This window comes from Terrapene carolina, unplaced genomic scaffold (genome assembly GCF_002925995.2).
Source record: "Terrapene carolina triunguis isolate 2854851 unplaced genomic scaffold, T_m_triunguis-2.0 Scaffold93, whole genome shotgun sequence".
Taxonomy (NCBI): Eukaryota; Metazoa; Chordata; order Testudines; family Emydidae; genus Terrapene; species Terrapene triunguis.
Window position 1 is genome coordinate 16,564,292 of NW_020664444.1, and position 20,093 is coordinate 16,584,384.

The following is a 20,093-nucleotide window of genomic DNA, read 5'->3' on the forward strand; positions in this document are numbered from 1 at the left end:
GCGGGGGGGGAGGGCGGCCAGAGCGCCGGGGGGAGGGCGGCGAGCCCGGCCGTGGCCCCGCTCTCCCCGGGGGTCGGAGCGCCGCGCCGCCCCCCTCCAGGTGCCGCCCCAAGCACAAGCTTGGTGGGCTGGTGCCTGGAGCCGGCCCTGTTTGAGAGCACAGTAAAATCATCCCTCAATATTCCCCTATTGACTTCTTTCCTGGAGAACTCAGACTATGAAACTCCATCATGGTGGAGTTCTATCATCTGTTAAACCCCACAGGAAAACCTTATTTGAAATTGCATCCTCGTTCAACAAAGCAGATCTATTCTGAATTGATGGCCAATCAGTTATTCATTCCTGTTGACCATCACTACTGACCAGACAAACACATCTACTAGCTCTAAGGACTCACCCTACCAGTTTTGTAAATAGCTGAAAACAGGATCAGAGAGTTGTAAAGGTTAATATCATATTCCAAATCTCAGGCTAAGGGTGGCTATGCAGCTGCCAAGTGTTTGGTTGCTTTTCAGTGAGCTGATCCTAATAGTTTTTATCGACAACACTATCTTTTACTTAGAGAACTACAGCCAGAATTAATTCTGTGCCTGTTATACAGGCGGTCATACTAGATGATCATAATGGTCCATTCTGGTCTCAATCTATGAATAATGCTGAGGTTTTCCTTGAGCAGGAAACCCACTTAGCAGCTGCTGATCTGCTCTCACTTTATCTTCTTTAAAACAATGCAAAATCCCAGGGTTATGAAAATGATGGGGAACTATATGAGTCTTGCAAAGTAAAATATGCAAACCCAGAACTGAATGGCATTGATACTTCGAGCATGTGATTCACTGTTCTGCTTACAGAGAGTGGAACAGATGTTGAGCCTTTTGTTTTGCAGACATCTGTGAAGATTTTTGATGTCCCTGTTGAAAATCACATCCTGCTGTTCACCCCTAAGAACTCAGAGACATTCAACAAGACTTATGAAGATTACAGGTCTGCTGCTGTGGAATTTAGAGGAAAGGTTTGTGATGTAGTTTACTTTAGAGTCCTGCTTTGCAAATGTCAGGTGTCGAAGATCAGTTGAAAAACACCCTCCAATGTTACTGATAGGAATATATTGCTGTCAGTTTGTCTACTATCAAACCACTTCCAATAGTTCTCAGAACCATTTTTCTAGCATGGGTCCTTAAGCAAAATGGTCTGGGGAAATCAAATTAGAAGTAAACCCAAAGGGAGAGTGATGCTTTAAAAATATGATTCTAACTGTGTCATGCACAACAAACCTATTTCTGATCTTACATATGCCCCTTACTAAGAGGAACTTCCAGCCATGAAACGTTTAGTAGTGCTTTTGTAGGCTCAGCATCTAGTCTATGATGCAGTCTGGAAATGCCATTCTGGGAATTTCAATGACTTGCTGTTTGCCACAGTTGAAACCAGCAGTTCTACCTTAACTGGTTTTGCAAAGAATCTGTATGACACTGTTTCATGCAGCAAAGTGTGTGTGTGTGGGGGGGGGGGTTGCAGCAAAGGAGAGGGAGAGTAAGTAAAAAACAGCACTTTCTAGCAGTCTCCACTGTCAGTTATTCAATTTTGTTGCTATTGCTCCAAACACACTAAGTGCTACAGAATGAGAATTCATCTGGTAGTAAAACCACCACCAATCATTTTACTTTACTATTGGTAAAGACACCTGGATTATAAATATTTCAGATTTTTGTACTATTAAGTTTTGTCATGTAATGCAGGGCTATGAGAAGCAATAAGAACTTACCAGGGCATAAGCATAGCTTTGGTTGTGTGGGAGAGAGCAATATAATTTACCAGGCTGCGAAATAAATCTAAATATTAGTGTGCTGCAGCTGTGTAGTACAGCAGTATCAAGTAGATTCAGTAAAAGCCCAAACTTACTTGGTTTAGAATGTTGTTACTATCTCAGAGCTGGGGCACAGAAAAGTTTATAAAACTGCTGGGTGAATCATGCTCAGTATATGGTTTTTCAGAGTTCCAGCGGCAGATAAGCCTGGATCTGAACAATGCCAAATTTGGGGAGGTTCATTTCTGGATCTAAACTTCAAATCTGGCCTGTATTGCTATGGATTAAGCCAAAGCCCTTGGACTGAATTCCCGTACACAGGGGGAAATTTCATATCCAAACTCATCTTCAGATTCAGTAGCTTTTAACTGAGTTTCATGTCCAGAATCTAATTTCTTTTAACCTAAAATTCAAAGTGAAAGATGGCGCTGGTTGAAGCAGGTCCTTGTGGAGGAATCCAAAAGATGTCGATTTGTGTGAACAACTGCACAGCTCTTTCTAAGGCAATAGACTTCTGCTTTTAGGATGTAATGGGCTGCTAGGAAGCTGGATATCCAGCATGTTGCTGTTTTTCCTTTCCAGATAATGTTCATCTTGGTGGACACGAATGAAACCAGAAACGGGCGCGTTTTTGAGTATTTTCGCATCACTGAGATAGACGTCCCTGCAGTGCGAATCTTAAACCTGACAAGTGATGCAAAGTACAAAATGCCTGCAGATGAGGTGACCGTGGAGAATCTAAGAAGCTTCTGTCACAGCTATCTAGGTGGGAAAGCAAAGGTATGCCTCTCTGAAGAGACAGAGTCAGCTGTCCATTTGACACCACCTGAAGATTCTAGCACATTTGCAAAAAGAAAGTGAAAATGTCATTTAAGTTCCTAATCTACCACGTGTACTAGCCTGATTCTGATTTTACAAGCTTGTTCTTGTTGCTGTCATGTGCTCCGTTTTCAGTGCATACTGGTCTACTCCCTTATTTTGGATAACTGAGACGGACCACAGGATTCTGCCAAGAACTCTCTGAGAATTTAGGCAAGTCACTTATGGCCTGAATTTTAAAGGTGATGAGAACCTCTAAATTTCATTAACTTCAACTGGCATTTAGGGTGAACTCTGAAAATAAGACCATGAAACCTCTCTGAGTTTCGTTTTCCCCATCTGTATAGTAGGGATACTACTATTTGCCTGCACCATTGGGGTTGCCTCATTTTTGTGACTCCTTATAACCCTTTTCACTAGAATTATTTCCTGCTGGATCACTTTTCTCTATTCTCATTACAATATTTTGTCATCGCAATGAGATATCAGAATGTTCATGCCACATACGTTCCAAGACAGATACATTGTAAACTGTATTGTGTTTTCAATGTTCTGAAGCTTGATTTACCTTCATATTTAACAGCTTCCATTAAGAGGAAGGAAGGAATCATGTGGAGGGGATGGAGAAATCTAGGCAGTGGCATTTATGTTATATAGCCACCTCACTCCTCTTCCACAATAAACAAGCTCTATAGTTCTCTAGCTTTTGATTCTTATTCAGCCAGGTTTTGTAGGACAACTGGATCGTGTAGGTTCAAGTAACCTATTTATAGTTTGACATGACTCACAATATTTTAAAAAGCTAAGTATAGTAAGTAAGGGCATTGGGTGAGTATTGTCCAGTTGGACTCACTTAAACCTGAACCGGAATATGGCTTCCTGATATCACTTTCATATCCCTGTTTCTCTTTCTGATTAGCCCCATGTATCTAGTGAAGAAATTCCAGAGGACTGGGACAAGAATCCTGTTAAGGTGCTTGTTGGAAAGAACTTCAACAGGGTCACCTTTAATAAGACCAAGAATGTGTTTGTAATGTTCTGTGAGTATCATTCTAGATTGTTTTAACATGATCACTTTGATGTGAAAATGCAAATGCATTTGTTCTGTATCAAACGAAGCACTATACATTACATCATTACTATACTTTTGCTGTCTGCTCAAAGCATTATAGGAAGATTTGTGCCATATCATAAGGAAACAGTGTGGTTCATGTACTGACTTAAGATTGCTCTGTATAGGGATCCCTAAAGCCAATACTTTCCAAGGCAGTGTGAAATCTTGATGATGAAAGACAAAGCTATCCTGGCATTTTATTGCACAATGTAACATTCAAATGTGCCATACTATAGGAACTAGACTGTGTCCCACGGACACATCTCAAGGTAAATGGAGGACATCTTACTAGGAGTGCCCCAGAAAAGGAGCCACAATTTCTTTGCTGCTTCCCTTAGCTCCAAGGGGAAGTAGTTTCCTGCTGACCTAAATAGCAGGAGATCACTCTCCCTTCCTGCAACCACCAGAGCATCTCTGCCTATTTCCCACATCTGCCCATCCACCTGCTCCAGGGTGGGAATCGCAGGTGCAGAGTAACTCTGTGCACCCAGACCCACAAGCCAAGTATCCCAGGAGTTCTTACTCCCCATTGTGCCTCTGCCTGGGTGCATAACCCAAGACCAAACCTAGCCCTATAATGCCAATTTTAGGCTTTTGTGAACATGGTTCCAAGTTTGCTGGTGTTCTGATGAACACCACTGGGAAAAGGTGGGCCTTAGGGAAACAAATACAATTAACATGAAGAAAGATGTGCCTGTACTTAGATTATCACCACACTTTTGAAGTACAGTTTGTAAGAAGGATGGTGGAGAAAACTGCATTGCAATCATGCTACTGATGCAGCCTCCTCATTTTCCTTTTAGTTGCCTCCATATGAAACAAGATACGCAAACCACTCCTCTAACAGTCTTGTTCCTGCTGCTGTTCCTCTCTGAACCTTGGTCCTTTTGACCTAATCTGAGCCATAGAACTATTTTTCACAATAATTTTTATTTTTCCAAGGCGACAGGGAGGAGAAAGGCATTAATTGGACTTCTAAGCAATCGAAATAATCTCCCACAGAAAAATGCCAATGGACATACTAATAACTGAATCTTGATAATAATCTTCTTACTCGATTAGGATCCCAAAGCTGGTTGCAAACTATCTGTAGGATCCCCTTCATCCATTGCTGAATTACAGCAGCGCCAGAGAGGAATGTGGAAAATGTTTAAGGGCCCAAGACGGCACCACTGAGGTTTAGGAAAGAAAAGTGATGAATACCTTTCTGAGTTGAAAATGCATGAGAATTTAGGTGGGCAGAATTGCATTAGCAAATTGGAACTTGACCAGGACAACCATACATGCACAAAATGTTCAGGACCCCAGTTTTACATTTCAACTGGGATATGTTTGCTTATTTCATTAAAGAAACCACATGTAAGAAACACAGAAATATACCCACAAATAGCTGTACAACACTCATCCTGAAGTTCCAACACTCTACCAGCAGGGGTGGCCAACCTGTGGCTCCGGAGCCATATGTGGCTCTTCAGAAGTTAATATGCAGCTCCTTGTATAGGCACTGACTCCGGGGCTGGAGTTACAGGCGCCAACTTTCCAATGTGCCGGGGGGTGCTCACTGCTCAACCCCTGGCTCTGCCACAGGCCCTGCCCCCACTCCACCCCTTCCCGCCCCCTCCCTTGAGCCGGCCTTCCCTTGCCCGCCCTCCCCCACCCCTCCGAGCCTCCTGCATGCCATGAAACAGCTGATCGGAAGGTGTGGGGAGGGAGGGGGAGGCTGCCGATGGGTGGGAGGCACTGGGAGCTGGGGGGGTGCTGATGAGGGGCAGCTGATGTATTACTGTGGCTCTTTGGAAATGTACATTGGTAAATTATGGCTCCTTCTCACGCTCAGGTTGGCCACCCCTGCTCTACCAGAGACTAGTACTGTCCTGGAATCATCAGCTTTGATCTGTGACCATTTCATTCATAGTAATTATTGTTACCTGGTTTAGTGTTGTGAACAAAGCATGTATTTGTGCCCTAGTCAGGCACTGAACACAAGACACTGGAATTAAAAAGGCTACAGTATGAGATCTTGATCTTGATTTTGTTTCCTGAAATCACTCCTCCCCCCCACACACACATCCACACACCCAAAAAGAGAAACCCTATTGAAATTGACCTGAATATGGGCACTGATCCATTGACGAAGGACTTCAAACAAGGGGCATTTTTAAGTCGCAATACATCAAGAGTCGTATCAGATTCCTAGGATTCTCTGCTCTGCTATCCTTCCATGCCCTTTGGATTGTCCTCCCTGATATATAAATAACTGTTGTGACTTTTAGTTGATACACAAAATACTTCCTTCCATGCAGCTCTCTCTGATTTATGTGAGTGACATTAGTTTGAAAGCAAGACAAATACATGAAGCATTGCATAATCCATCGCCTGTGATACACTGGCTTTCCGTATCATTTGTGTGTGTACTTGACATTTTGCTGTTTCAAGAGATACTTTGTAACAAAGACTGCATTGTTGAACTGATGAAAGATTTACTTGGGTTGATGGTCTTGGTCAACCGTGGAATCTTCTCTAGTGAAGTCATGTGATGACTTGCTAGGACTTTGTGTGTTTATTTTTATTATGAAGGATTTAATTCTGTACTATTAGGATCAGCAGTTTTGCTATATACAAATGCATTCAAGAGATGTTTGGCAATTGCTAGTGAACTGTTGGTGTAGGGCATGAAATGAGGGAGGGGCAAATGGTTTTCAAATAAAAATAGAGAAAAGCTGAAAATGGAACCTTGAATCCAAACCGCCGTGAATTTCATGGTTTCACAGTCAACACTTGGAGCTAGATCATTTAGATTCTGTTTTGGATCTGAAGCTGAAAGGGCCCTTCAGATTCCATTTCTAATGCAAGCAAAGTCAACCCTTGCTGATGGAAATTTTACACAATTAACTGATCTTGCAAGGTTTCTGCCATTCTAGATGGAGGTGCAGAAGAGTTAAGATAACTTCCCTCCTTTCTATTTCTGTAACATTTTAGCTTGCTTATTCCCTTCTTGGTTGCACCCAAGATCCGAAATGGAAGTGCCAAAATGATGATATTTCTGGACTGACTGATGCAGAAACAGGAAGTTCATGAGAAAGCCATTTCTCCAAAGATTTAATACCGGATTCTGCAGGCTCAGAGATGCATCTGCCGTTCTGAGTGCTTATTCTGATTCCTCTCCCTCCCCAAACCTTAAGGAGAGAGGGGCCCAACCTGAAAATTTGGATCTGGAATTTGAACCTTTCACCCCCAAAATGTGGGATATTCAAATCTGGGGCGATATCCTAGGCACACTAAAGTCAATAATAAAACTCCCATTGATCTCAGTGGGGCCAGGATTTCACTTCTGGAGTTTTGGTTTGATATAGTATAGAGAAAAGGGTCAGTCACACAAAACCGATCCATATTTGGATTATGGCTATAATCCATCTCCCTCCTAAATTCAGGACGGTAAAGCATTGCTATGTAACAAGGATGGAGGTGCTGGGATCTACTTGAGCTGCAAGCCTTCCTGCCACCCAAAAGTGGTACCAGAAGAAAAGGTGTTTGTTAGGCCACAACATCTGGTTTTTACTCAGATTTTGCTCAGTTCTTACTCTGAAAAACTCCTACTGTCTTCATTGTGCTTCTTGGTTTGCCCCATTGTTTCTATAAGTGAGTAATGCCCATTTCAGCTCTGGCACCTATCAATTTTCTGTATTCCTGTGAAAGCAGTGGAGTAAGTTCATAGGCTTGATTTGTGAACATCTATTTTTGTTTTTAAAATTACAGATGCACCTTGGTCCCATGATTGTAGGAAACTCTTACCAATTTGGGATGAGCTGGGCAAGAAATATGAACATCATGAAAATATAGTAATTGCCAAAATAGACTTCACAGCAAATGATATCCAGTTAGTTATGCTAGACCGCTATCCATTCTTTAGATTCTTTCCTGTTGGATCCAATAACCAGGTGAGAAGCATTCAATGTGTGTGTGTGCGCATGTCAGAATGAGGGAGCATGTGAGAAAGGTGCCATGAAAGTGAGAATAAAATGTTGGTCCTCATCTATTCACATATTTCTTATGGAGCAACATGTACCCACTTCTGCCAGGAATCTGAGTTTAAAGGGCAAAATATTTGCCTACAGCCCTCTCTCACAAGTATCGGGTTCTTGTATGAGACCATACTAGACTTTTAACAGACCTGGACGGATGAAGTTTATACAGTCATAGTCACTGGTGACCTGAGTCAATCCCTGTACTGTCCCAGGTTCCAGTGGTCCTGGACTTTCAGGGGTGTTTGCAGAACCCTAACTTCTAAAATACCGACAGCCATGGTCCTGTGCTAGCCTCTGAGAATGGATTCTGCAGGGGCTGCTTAGTGTAACACTCGTTTAAAAAAACAACAACAAAAAACAACACAACTCAGGACTTATTCACCCCAGTGCTTTATTCATGTTACCTGCTTGAATTGTTTCTGTAGCAGTTTGGCTTATGAAAACACGTTTACATTGTCTTAGAGGTCATGTCCTCTGAGCTTTTCAGAAACTCTTTGCCAGACAGCTTTGCCAAGATCACAAACCACAGTAGCAGCAAATTCAAGTGCCTCTTAATAAAAAAAATAAAGAGCTGTTGCTATTGCTGATTATCTCTAGAATATGCTATGTAATGTACCATCATGTTGCATAATGTTCTGAAAGTATTACTGCAAGAAAGGACAGAAGAAATAGAAATATATTAACCACATAGTCATAATCCTCCATCCACATGGATAATTTAATTGAAGAGAAAACGCCAGCTCTGGATCAAAGAAATTCAATTCTATGATATGGTTATAATTAAAACATTACTCAGCTTTTCATTTTTCTCCTCATGGCCCACACGTAAATTAAATTCTAAGACATTTGTACTTGTCCTCATTTAATCTCTTAGGGAGAGATTCTTCCCTTGGACGTGCATGCACAATTTCTAATGAACTGAACGGCAGCCCCGCACATCCCTACTGGGTCTGGCCTTAATGTCTACATTCTACATCCCTCTCACTTAGCAGTTTTCCACTCAATACTTTTAAAAAACATATTAATGACCTTTTGTTTTCTAAAAAAAATTAATGAAAAGTTGGCACACCAGGCTGTCGCTGACTTTTATTACTAATTATCTAAATTGTGGTAGTGTTCTGAGGCCCCAGTCAGGGATCAGAGTTTCATTGTGCTAGGCACTGTACATGCATAATACAAAGAAAGGCCCTGCCCCGAAGAGCTTATAATCTCTCCTACCACATTCCTGCCTTAGACTGGAGTTTGGTGCCCAGATGCTAAACAGATGGAGAGAGAGAGAGAGAGAGCGCGCGCGAGAGAGAGGAGCAGGAAATACACAGCACAATTACAAATATTTGCTCCTTGTAATACTTCTGTGGTGTTTATCCCTCTCTCTTGTTAGGGATGGGAACTAAATGCTAGTGTGACAAAGGTCAATGAAGATTGTGCATTTCCTCTCTGTGTAAGCCTCTCCCATTCTGATCTTTGCATCTTCTTCCAGTCTGACCCTTTTGCATGGGTTAGTCTCGGTCTTCTCATGCACCAAATGATCTCCTACCAATCTCTTCCCAGAACCTATTTCTCCCTCACAGTCTTTCAGACTGTATGGTTCTAACACACCAGGTGAAAATCATGCCAGCACATAGGGGACACTGTATGTCTGAACTGTTGTCGCTGTGTCCCGTCTTGAGCATGACTTCCTTGAGGCAGCAGCCACATCTCTGTATATTTGTACAGCACCAAGATGATTGTCAGCTTTCAACAAATGGGATAGTAATTACAATGCTTCATGGAATGCCCGACTCCCAAGATGGGGATTCTGTTGTTGTTAGAGGGTTGGTGGTTCTGTATCAGTGTCTACTCTACCCAACACCTTTCACTGTTAAAGAATTACAGATAGGAAGAGCTCTATGCTGGATGAAGATAGTGGTAACTTTCTGGATGTCACTTTAACCTCACATTGTGAAAAAAGCTTGGAGAGTAAAACCCTTGAGATAAGATTTCCCCCTTCCCCAGGTAAATACCAAAACCCCTTACATCTGAGCGCTAGATCCTGCTCTCATTAAATCAATGGGAGTTTTTGCCATTGACATCAATAGGAGCAAAATCAGGTCCTTGTTTTCTAGGACTAAGGTAGGGAGGATGTCATGACTTCCGACCACTATAATCTCCCTCAGGCTGTCCTGAAAGGACTGTGATAAAGCCATCAGGAAACTAAACATTACTGCATGCTCTGCCCCAGGCCTATTCAGTTGACTGATGTGCAATCAGACACTTTCTCACAATACAAAGGTGGTTTTATGGAATACCCATTTTTTCTCAGCGGCGTCAGCTGTCCCTCATTCAAACCAGGCCTTTAGAGTTTGGCCATTTAAGACTGGATTCTGCTTTCATTGACAGCACTGGCAAAACTCCCACCGATTTCAGTGGGAGCAGGATTCGGCCCATGAACAAGATTTTCAAAACTAGGAGCCTGGCTAGGGTTCTAAATGAGTAACTAGAAAGCTGGTGGGGGCTCAGCTCTTAAGTCCACATTTGGATACCTGTGTAAACAGCCTGATTTTCAGAAGTGCTCAAGGGTCTGTTTTTTGAAGTCTTGGCCTTAATAAAGATTTGTTTATTCTAACAAGCGAATAGTGACCATTGACATAAAGAGGACACTTTGTTGTCAAAAGCAATCAGCCACCATACTGAATCAGAAAACTCTTAAATCCCCTAGGTAAATGTGGAGTTGAAAAAATATAGTCGGCATTTAACTATCTGATGGGGACAGTTACCATCAGAGCTGAAGGAACATGGAGATATTTCATCTGCTAACACCCTCAGGAGTGGTTGAGTCTGCCATGCACTATTTGAGATCTTTTGATGAAGTAGACTGTCTCCCTGTTTGCTGTGTGCAAATAAAATATAAATTAGCAATTTTTCAGATGGCGTTTAAGGCTGACATTTGTTTTTGTTTCTTGGCACTAAGTGAGACATACACATTTATATCCTCTTAAGAACTGAATGCTCTGAGAAATGTTGAAAATTCTCCCTGGTTGCAAACCCCAAGAACAGCTTAAGAGGGTGGTTTAGCTCACTTTGACAACCTTCTGAGACCCTGCTGCTTTAGCTATCATTGATTACCTCATCAGAGGTCAGACAGGCTCAAGATTTTTTGGAGAACATTTATCTTCTCTGAAGGAGAACAAAACAGTTGTTTTGACAAGAAACTTAAAAAACCATGAGCACTTTTAAGAAAACATCACATAAGACAGCTGTATAGTTTCTTATCATATTCAAACTATTTTAATGCCTGGACAAAATGAATACCTGGTGTAAATCTACTGAATTCACAAGGGAATGGAGGAATTTTGCACACAGTATTTTGAATTCAAACAGGGCAGATCCTCCTTTGGGGTAAATCAGCATAGTCCAGTTTATTTCAGTGCAGACATACCAGTTTACATTGCCTGAGGATGTTTAAATTTGCTCAGATCACAAGTGGACACTTTTGTGTTAAGCAAATACAACCTTGCACTACATTATGGTTAAACACATTTACAATCTTCCTTAAGCTCCCACACAACACGTTTTGAAAAAGCCTCTAAAACGGTGCTGTATTCAGTGATTGTTGGAGAATTCTAAAGCTCTCAGTGTGAAATGATCTTTCTTCCAAACTCCCTAAACAAACATTCAGCAATGCATTCTGCCTCAACACATGAAGTATTCTACACAGCTATTAAGTATAAGCAAATTTACTTTATTTCATCCTCCTCTTGTTCTAGTTTAATCATCCTAGGTGGAGGATTTCAAAGCCATCTAATAGCTTTCGATGTCCAATTCCAATTAAAATCCTTTAGGCAGCTTTGAAAAGCTCACCCATACTCTTTATGGTCTCTATGCTGCAAAAAAAATACATGCATCTACTTAACTATATGCATGAGATGTCAATAGTTAGTTGGCAGGATCCAGGCCTAGTATAATAAGGTAAGGGACTTTGTCTGGTTTGTGTAGGATTCCCTCCTTTCTTCTCACAGGTATTTGTATCTATCTCCTTCCCCATTCCGGATACCCAATTATACTTTATAATTTGTTGAGTCTCCTCCATGGCTTTCTAAACTAAATGCAAGAGTCCAGAGTCTGATACGCCTGCATAACTCAGAAATCCCTGTGTACTGTGGTCTGATTTCAGGCATTTTATGTATAGAATAACTCTTTACCCTTCTATTCTTTTCAGGTTGTGGTATATGATGGGGAATATACCCTGGAGGCTTTTGCTGAATTCTTAGAAAAACAAAGCAAGCCAAAAGTAGAAGCAACCAAAAAGGTAAAGGATTTGACTTTCCACTCTGTCACACCCGGGTTTACAACACATGATCCTTCTTTGATGCTCATGTTACAGGTCTCTGAGCCAAGAAGCTAGTGTAACCACACACTAGCAGGAAGCAATTGTAGCAAGAAGCAATTGCCATCTGGGCAAGAAAGAACTGTACTTTGACTGGGTTTTGATTTTACAAATCAAAGCCTCAGCCAAAGTTGGTTTGGATGAAAATTGGAAAGGTTCACATCTAGCTCCCATTTTATCCACTCCCGTTAAGTTCAGTGGGGCTTCTCTCCTTTCTAAGCACTGTGGCAGAAGTAACTGCAATGTTTTCCTTTCCTTTTTGTGATCTGGATTGGACTATAGCCTGGATCACCAACCACAAGTTTTGGTGCCCTTGATTCAACCTGTCTCCAGAAGGCTGGGCTTCATCTGCTGCAGAGCACACTATGTATGCACGAGATACTCCATATTGACTCAGTTGCATATTTACACATATTTCATTATGAAAGAGTTAATGACAAATAATATAGTTTAACAACCTGAGACTCAAGCTACATGTAGAAAACCCTTAGAAAAGTGATGGCAGAGTCCTCACACCTAACTTCTTCTGAGAAAGGACATGCAAGGACAACTTGGTGCATAATCTGCCTTTCACTGGAATCCAGAGCCTATTCTGCCAAAAGGAGTGAGAAGGCAGGTGCCCTGGATGCACTGAGGATGCCACTGAAATTGCCCTTTAAAGGTGCGGGGAAGCAATGAGATGGTGGATGGAGAAATACTGAGGAATGTGATTCACCCTTCACTCAGGCTCATTCTCAGGGCTTATTGATGAATCGATGACTAAGCAGCTGGTTTTGGGAAGCAGAGGTTCTTCTCCTGCTGTACACATGAAGGGGCTGCGGCTGTGGTGAAGGTTCTCCAGTGACGTGTTTGAAGGAGGGTTAGGAGTCACATTCACTCACTCTTCTCTGTGCTGTACTACATTGCTATGTGCATTCTGCCATTTCTCTCTTGGTGCCTTATTCCACTGTATAAGGCCTGCAGAGTAATTCTACAGCCAGTCTGAAACCCCATCCAAGATGTGCTTTGCACTGCTCGAGGGGGAACGGTTGGCATTAGCCCACCTGCTTATATTTGCTGTCCTTATTGAAGGACATCCAAATTTGTCCAGCATAGTACTGCAGGATACACTACGTTTTTTGCACAGTGCACTTGCTTGATGTGAAAATCCCCTGTTGGAGTAATACTTTTTGTTCCATTACTGGGGAGGTTACAAATAGCAAAAGCAAAGGGCAGCTCTTTTGAGGTTGCATTAGAAAAGACAGAGCATTATCTCTACAGGATTTTTAGATCTGCCCATGCATTACATAGTGAGAGTGACTGGTTTTTCAAGAGTTTATCAGAATTTCACACAAAGGGCATCTCATCTAAGCGTTGCCCAGGGGCTGATGTGTGGGTGCGAGCAGGGCCGGCTCCAGGCACCAGCCCACCAAGCTTGTGCTTGGGGCGGCACCTGGAGGGGGGGCGGTGCGGTGCTCCGGCCGCCGGGGAGAGCGGGGCCACGGCCGGGCTCGCCGCCCGACCCCCGGCGCTCTGGCCGCCCTCCCCCAGCCGCCCTTCCCCCTCCCCTCCCCGGCCGCCGGGGGGAGAGCGGCAAGCCCGCCCTCTCGCCGCCCTGCCCCCTGCACTCTGGCCGCCGGGGGGAGAGCGGAGCCCCCGCCGGGGCTCGCTGCCCTCCCCTCGGGGCTCCGGCCGCCCTCCCCCCTGGGGCGGCAAAAAAGCCAGAGCCGGCCCTGGGTGCGAGATCTCATTTTTTGGTCACAGCAGCAGTAGCTCTGATCTCATTAAGATGTAAAAGAGAAAAATCATCTAAAGTTCTTATAATATTTTTAAAACACATTTTTCAGAGAACAAATACTCACTAAAGCGATTCTCTTATCTTGAGAAGCTATAACGTGGAACATCATTGGTGTATTTTATTTTTTAAAGCCTCCTTCTGGAGAAAGCAAAGAGGATCTCACTGAGGAAGAGACGGTCATAAAACAGAAAGAAGAACTTTAGCTCCATTGAAGGGGAAAGATTCCATAGGAGGATATCCTGAAGATGAAGATGCTATGAGAACTTTGATCGCATCATGAGAATATAAGGATGCATCAAAAAAACAAAAGAAAATAAAGAGAGAATATGACGTCACTGTCTGGCTGTGCATCATTACTCTTTGGAATGTGACTTTACTGGTGTTTTCCCCCAACCTGGAATCAATGTCTCAGTTCTTAAAGTAATCTTTCATTTTGCCTCAAATTTTTTTTATTGTCAGGGCGCGCCCTCCACTCCTGTCTGTTTCTGTGCACACAGCCAACTCGGAGACACTCTGATTGTGAGCACCACCTGTAGTTTATTTACGTTTCCCCTGTCACCTTTACGGTGTTGCACAGCACCTTATCTACAACAGCACATAACCCTCAGCCCCTTAGATCAAGGGTAGGAGAGGTGGGAGATCTCTCTTGGGACTAACTGAGAGTTTGCCTCTCTTAATCTCTCTTCCCCTGGCACTGCTTTCCTGTGCCTTTTCTACTTTCTGGGCAAATGAGTTAATTAGTAAATAGTGTCACAAGGGAAAGGGTTAAGGCCCTGCAGAAAACAGGACAAAGATCATTCAGCATACTATCCTTTTTGAATGAAACCTGCAGGAGGCACATTCAATCAGTTGTTCCCTGCTGCACCAATGCAACCCTCATGTCTTCAAGAGAAGGGGGAATTCATGCCATGGGAATGGAGCCAAAATTAGAACAAATACCTGGATTATTTTAAAAATAAGCATGTGCAGCTAAGCACAAGTCTATGGGGGTTAGGCACTTCTGAAAATTCCATTAGGTAGCTATGTACACTCGTAGGCACCTAGAGACCTTTAAAAAATTGACCCTGTGCCCTGAATCAGAACAATTTTTTGTAGGATTTTGGCGTTTTTGCTTCCTGTCCTTGCTGGAAATGTAGAGGAGCACAGCAATTAAAAATAAATTAATCAGGGTTCAAAAATATGAAATGCACTTTATTGTACATCTACAAAGGTTCAGGGATGATTCCAGTTTTGGTCAAGGAGTTAGTTATTTCTTATTTTATCCAAACACAATCACCTGTTCCTAACTCTAGGGCTGAATCTGATTACTATGTTCTACTGAAATACAAAAATTTGCATAAAGAGTTAGCCAAAGTTCACACACAGACAGTACAACACAGAGGTGGTTTAAAGCAACAACTATGATTTTAAAGGATAATTATTTGCTCACTTGTACGCTAAAAAAACCCACTATTAACTCCTGTGAAATGTGTTCTTTTAAAATGTGGTTCAACACAACTTTCAACCTGACATTCTGTACCACTATTTACCTATTGAATGGGAAAGGAATTTGACATTCAGGAAAAAAAAGTTTCCTTTCTTCATGAAAAGTGAGCGCTGTACTTGATTTCTCAGCTCTCCAAATAAAGCTAGTGGACCTTATTGCTGGAAACTCTGGTGTAAAGGTCTTAAAGCATATGGATGATGGATTGGAGAACCCAGATCCAGCCTGCTCCTTTGAAGCCCAGAACTAAAATCAATCTAACCATTGGTATTTAGTGCTAAGCACTGTCTAACGCTCCTAATATGTTTTAAGATATTGGCAGGATATTGGCCTCTTTTTTCCATCTCAGTGCCTATGTTTTCTGTCCCACCCATTGACTGTCTTGTCTATTTAGATTGTAAGTTCTTTGGGACAGGGCCAATCTCTAGATGCATGTAAAGTGCCTAGCACAAAGGGGCTCTCATCTAGGTTGGAGATTCTAAACACTCAATAATAATAACATATTTTTTATTACAAACAGAGAACCTATCATTTGAGGTTCTGAGAGAATAGATTAGAAAAGAAGAATGAGGAGATAAGATTATTTGATTGCCTCAGCAAGAGGGGAAAAAAACCCAGGCAGGCAATTCGTAATACTTGCAACAAGATGAAATTTGAATGGCAGTACGTGCTGGTACTGTACCATATAAATCTACCAAATCCAGAAGCTATAATGGTTTCATTCTTTTCCCCATAGAAAAATGAGACACATGCCACCTATAGCAATACTCTTTATTGGAAGATGGGATTATCATTCAAGATAAAATAAAAATTAATTTTCACTGCTCCTTCCCACTGGATATGAAAATCAGTCTTGAAACAGTTATCGAGCCCATTATAAAGGTACAGGATTAATGAAAAATCATTCATCTCGATAAATGACATGTTAGTGCCTATTAGAGCTAATATCTTGGGTGCCAAGGCAAGGGTCCAAATCCAGGCTTCCATTCTGTACCCTCTGCACTGCTCTGGTGACACAAAGGGGATGGAAAGCTTCTTTAAAGAGCCAGCTGAGGATTCCTTGCCTGGGGAAACCTCCGCTAGTGAAAAGCCACCCTAAATAATGCTGCATCATCTGCTCCTGCCCTTCCCTTCTCCTGGTGGAAGGGTGCTGCAATGGTGGGAGTGGGCGTGGCCAGAATGCACTACCCTTCAGGAATTCAGGACCAGCAAAATAGCCCAGGAGGCCACTCCAGCTGAGCCCTGTAGCTGCTCTAACTTGTGCCAGGGGCCAAACTCGCTGCTGGTAATAAGGTGACCGGATAGAAAGTGTGAAAAATCGGGACGGGGATGGGGGGTAACAGGCGCCCATATAAGAAAAAAGTCCCAAATATCGGGACTGTCCCTATAAAATCGGGCCATCCAGTCACCCTAGCTGGTAGCCTCTTGATTGGCAACTCTAAGTTCTATGGCAATACAAAACAAGAAAGCATTGAGTTTGCATAGTGAAACTTCAAGCTTTACTTAGTGCTAAAAGAAAGATTACACATTATGAATGTGAGTAATAAAATGCACATCTGTAAATTGTAGGTTTCCTTAGATAGAGGATGTACTTTCTTGCCCCAGAAGTTGACATATCAATATAATCTAAATAGAATTGTTACTTTAGTTCACTAAATGTCTGTGTTGGCGGTATCAGGATGCTCACAGTTAAAATGGTTGTCTACAGTGATCAAAATTACACTTCACCTTAAAAAGATCAGCAGCAGTATTAGCAATAGAGGCCATGTTGTGGATTGGTATAACATTTGATGGTGGGGATATATCCCAGTTTGTCTTGCTGATGAAGAGCTGTTATGCCTATCACAAATGCTACCGATCCTAAAAAAATATTTGATAATTAAAGATGGGAATGGATTAGAGAATTATTTGCAAAGAATCTTACCTTTCATCTGCAGCACATAATCATGTTACCAAGGGTAAGGAGGGGAGTTAGATTCCTATCCAGGTCAGGGCAAAGTTCTATGTTAGGCATTTCTAGTGTGCTCATCGCTATTGCGTCTGTGTCAAATACACCCTTAAAACACAAATGATGTTGCATTGCGGTTGCAGAGACAGCTACCTCACCTTTGCTCTCTCATACTATAAGAATCTCAATTCTTTCTCTGCATGGGCTCCAAGGTGGCTTTAAGAGATTAGTGGCAAAAAAAATTAAAGTGCCTAAGTGACTCAGTAGCATAAGGCCCATTTTCAAAAGTGAATTAGGTGCCTATGTCTGATTGAAAGTCAGTCAGTCTCTTCTACGACTCTTGCCCTTCCTCATCTCCAAGCACCTGAGTGCCCTGGTCAGTTGATGGCCACCAGATTCTGCTTGGTTGCTTTCCCAAAGTGAAGCACTGTAGGCTTTATATTGGTCCCTTCCCATCTCTGGCTTGGCATGGGGAGAAAGGAGTCAGTGACCAACAGCAGGATCACATCAGTAGAACAGGACAGGGAAAGAGTCGGGATGGAACAGGGCATGCTGCACCCTATGAATCCCTACCTAGATCCATTTCCCAACCGCCAGACAGCCGCTTTCTCTCTGCATAACACCCTCCAGTAGTAGCATGTTACACTTAAGAAATTAGCTAGCTCCCAGATGCCCTGCCCTTGGGAGCTGGCTACTTCCCTAAGGGTTGAAACCAGTACTGAAATGTTTTAACTTAACACAGTTTAAAGTTGCTTAACTATGTTAAAGTAACCCATTTTCCAAACTATGCCAACATCTGGTGAATTTAGCAAACAAGTCTCATTACATGCTATGTATACGGTAGTGTCCCAACAGCCATAATCAAAATTCAGCCCTTAATAGTTTGACATCTGAATTGTCATTGGAGAACAGTATATCAATCAATCAATGTGGCTTTTACAGCTGTCTAAGCACACAAGAGTCTACTGTAACCCCAATAGAAAATGGCGTCTCAGCTCAAGGACAATTTTCCCTTCAAATGGTCTGTTGGAAGTCACAATCTTGTTTACCTACACTGCAAAATTAGTCTCTGATGCTAGCGCTGAAGCATGCAAGCCATTAAGTGTATTTATGAGAATTAGAAATTGTAGCTCACTGATGCAGGGACATTTTTACATTGTTATAATAAATATTGCATTGTAATCTTGCTAAAGGAGCAGATTTGCTCTCAATAGTCTTGCTTTGGAATTGGAAGTCATCAACCACTGATGTAGACAACCCCAGCCTATATGAATAAAGTCTAACTCCTGCTTGCCTTACCCACTTGACTACACATGCCAATAAGATGAGAGGATTTGGCCTGTAAGTTGTAAGTATGCAGTTTAGGAACTTTGATAAAAGAGAATGGATCCTTCTTTCTGTTACAACTGTGCAACTCAGTGAAGTCAATGGGGTTGTGCAGTGTAATATGGAGTGAAATTTGGCCCAAAGCGCAAATTGTTTTAAAAGCTAATAAAGTATGAAGAACACGATTGATTATAACAGTTTGCTGATATGAAGGGGAGAAGTTCATAATTTTAAATTCTGTTTTATGGCAATGCAATAAATTCTAAATGACTCTATCCACTGAACTTGTGGCCATGTTATTAGTGTCAGAATTATGCACCAGCAATTAGTAGTTTTCATACATATTTTTTTACTGACTTAAAGGTGTCCAGATGGATTTAGATTGCTCATGTATCATACCTACATCTAATATTGTCTTTTCCAATGGCCTCATAGAAGACATTTCTTCTGCATAGACAAGGGGGTCTCTCTCACCAACAGAACTTGATTCAATAAAAAAATATATTATTTCACCCACCCTGCCTCTGAAATAAGGTGTCATACCCTCAGTGTAACCATAGTTTGCATTTTCTCGTAGTGAACGATGAGCGTAACAACAGTTACAGTTGCTATACTTATAGGAATATTCTCTTCAGATTTCCAGTTCCTTTCAGGAATTTGGCCTTGACCCAGCAGCAGAGGCGCCGACTTTCTGAGTTCCTTGGGGGTGTTCGATCCCACTCCCCTCCCCTCCCCAGAACCTCCTGCATGCTGCTGAACAGCTGATCACCAGCGGGCAGGAGGCACTGGAGGGGGGGACAGGGAGGAGCTGATCGGCAGGGCTTCCTGGTGGGTGGGGGCAAGGGGAGGAGCTGATCAGCGAGGCTGTCGGTGGTTGCTGAGCACCCACTATTTTTTTTCCATGGGTGCTCCAGCCATGGAGTTGGCACCTCTGCACAGCACAGTACATAGGACTTCTTATGTAAAAGCTCAGTGGTTTGCGCATTGGCCTGCTAAACACAGGGTTGTGAGTTCAATCCTTGAGGGGGCTACTTAGAGATCTGGGGCAAAATCAGTACTTGGTCCGGCTAATGAAGGCAGGAGGCTGGACTCGATGACCTTTCAGGGTCCCTTCCAGTTCTATGAGATATGTAATATAATATAAATATATGGAGATATACCTAACAAAAGTTAAGTGTGTGGGTCAGCGCTTTGCTGAATCAGGGCCTTAGTTGTCTGTGCATGGTTATAATTTGCATCAGAACTTGGTACTTATACTAAAAGTGGGGAAAGTCAGTCTGGTGTATAACTGAGATCTAGTTAACATGCCACGAACAACTGCATAATAAGCACAATCTATAGTCAGCCATTTCTTTTTTTTTCTACTGAAAACCTTTTGCTGCATTTTGTTCAAGCTCTTTTACGCAAATAGATAAACATACAACTGCA

General features: G+C 42.3%; 1 protein-coding gene across 1 annotated transcript in view; it reads left to right on the forward strand.

The window, feature by feature from the left end:
• PDILT (protein disulfide isomerase like, testis expressed) overlaps positions 1–14,111 on the forward strand; it is a 40,682-nt gene extending 26,571 nt beyond the window's left edge. Inside the window, exons 6-11 of the mRNA XM_026650643.1 lie at positions 887–1,012; positions 2,390–2,587; positions 3,546–3,666; positions 7,497–7,678; positions 11,964–12,053; positions 14,040–14,111. Coding sequence (XP_026506428.1) covers positions 887–1,012; positions 2,390–2,587; positions 3,546–3,666; positions 7,497–7,678; positions 11,964–12,053; positions 14,040–14,111 — 789 coding nt within the window. The remainder of the gene's footprint in view (positions 1–886; positions 1,013–2,389; positions 2,588–3,545; positions 3,667–7,496; positions 7,679–11,963; positions 12,054–14,039) is intronic.
• Positions 14,112–20,093: the final 5,982 nt, after the last annotated feature.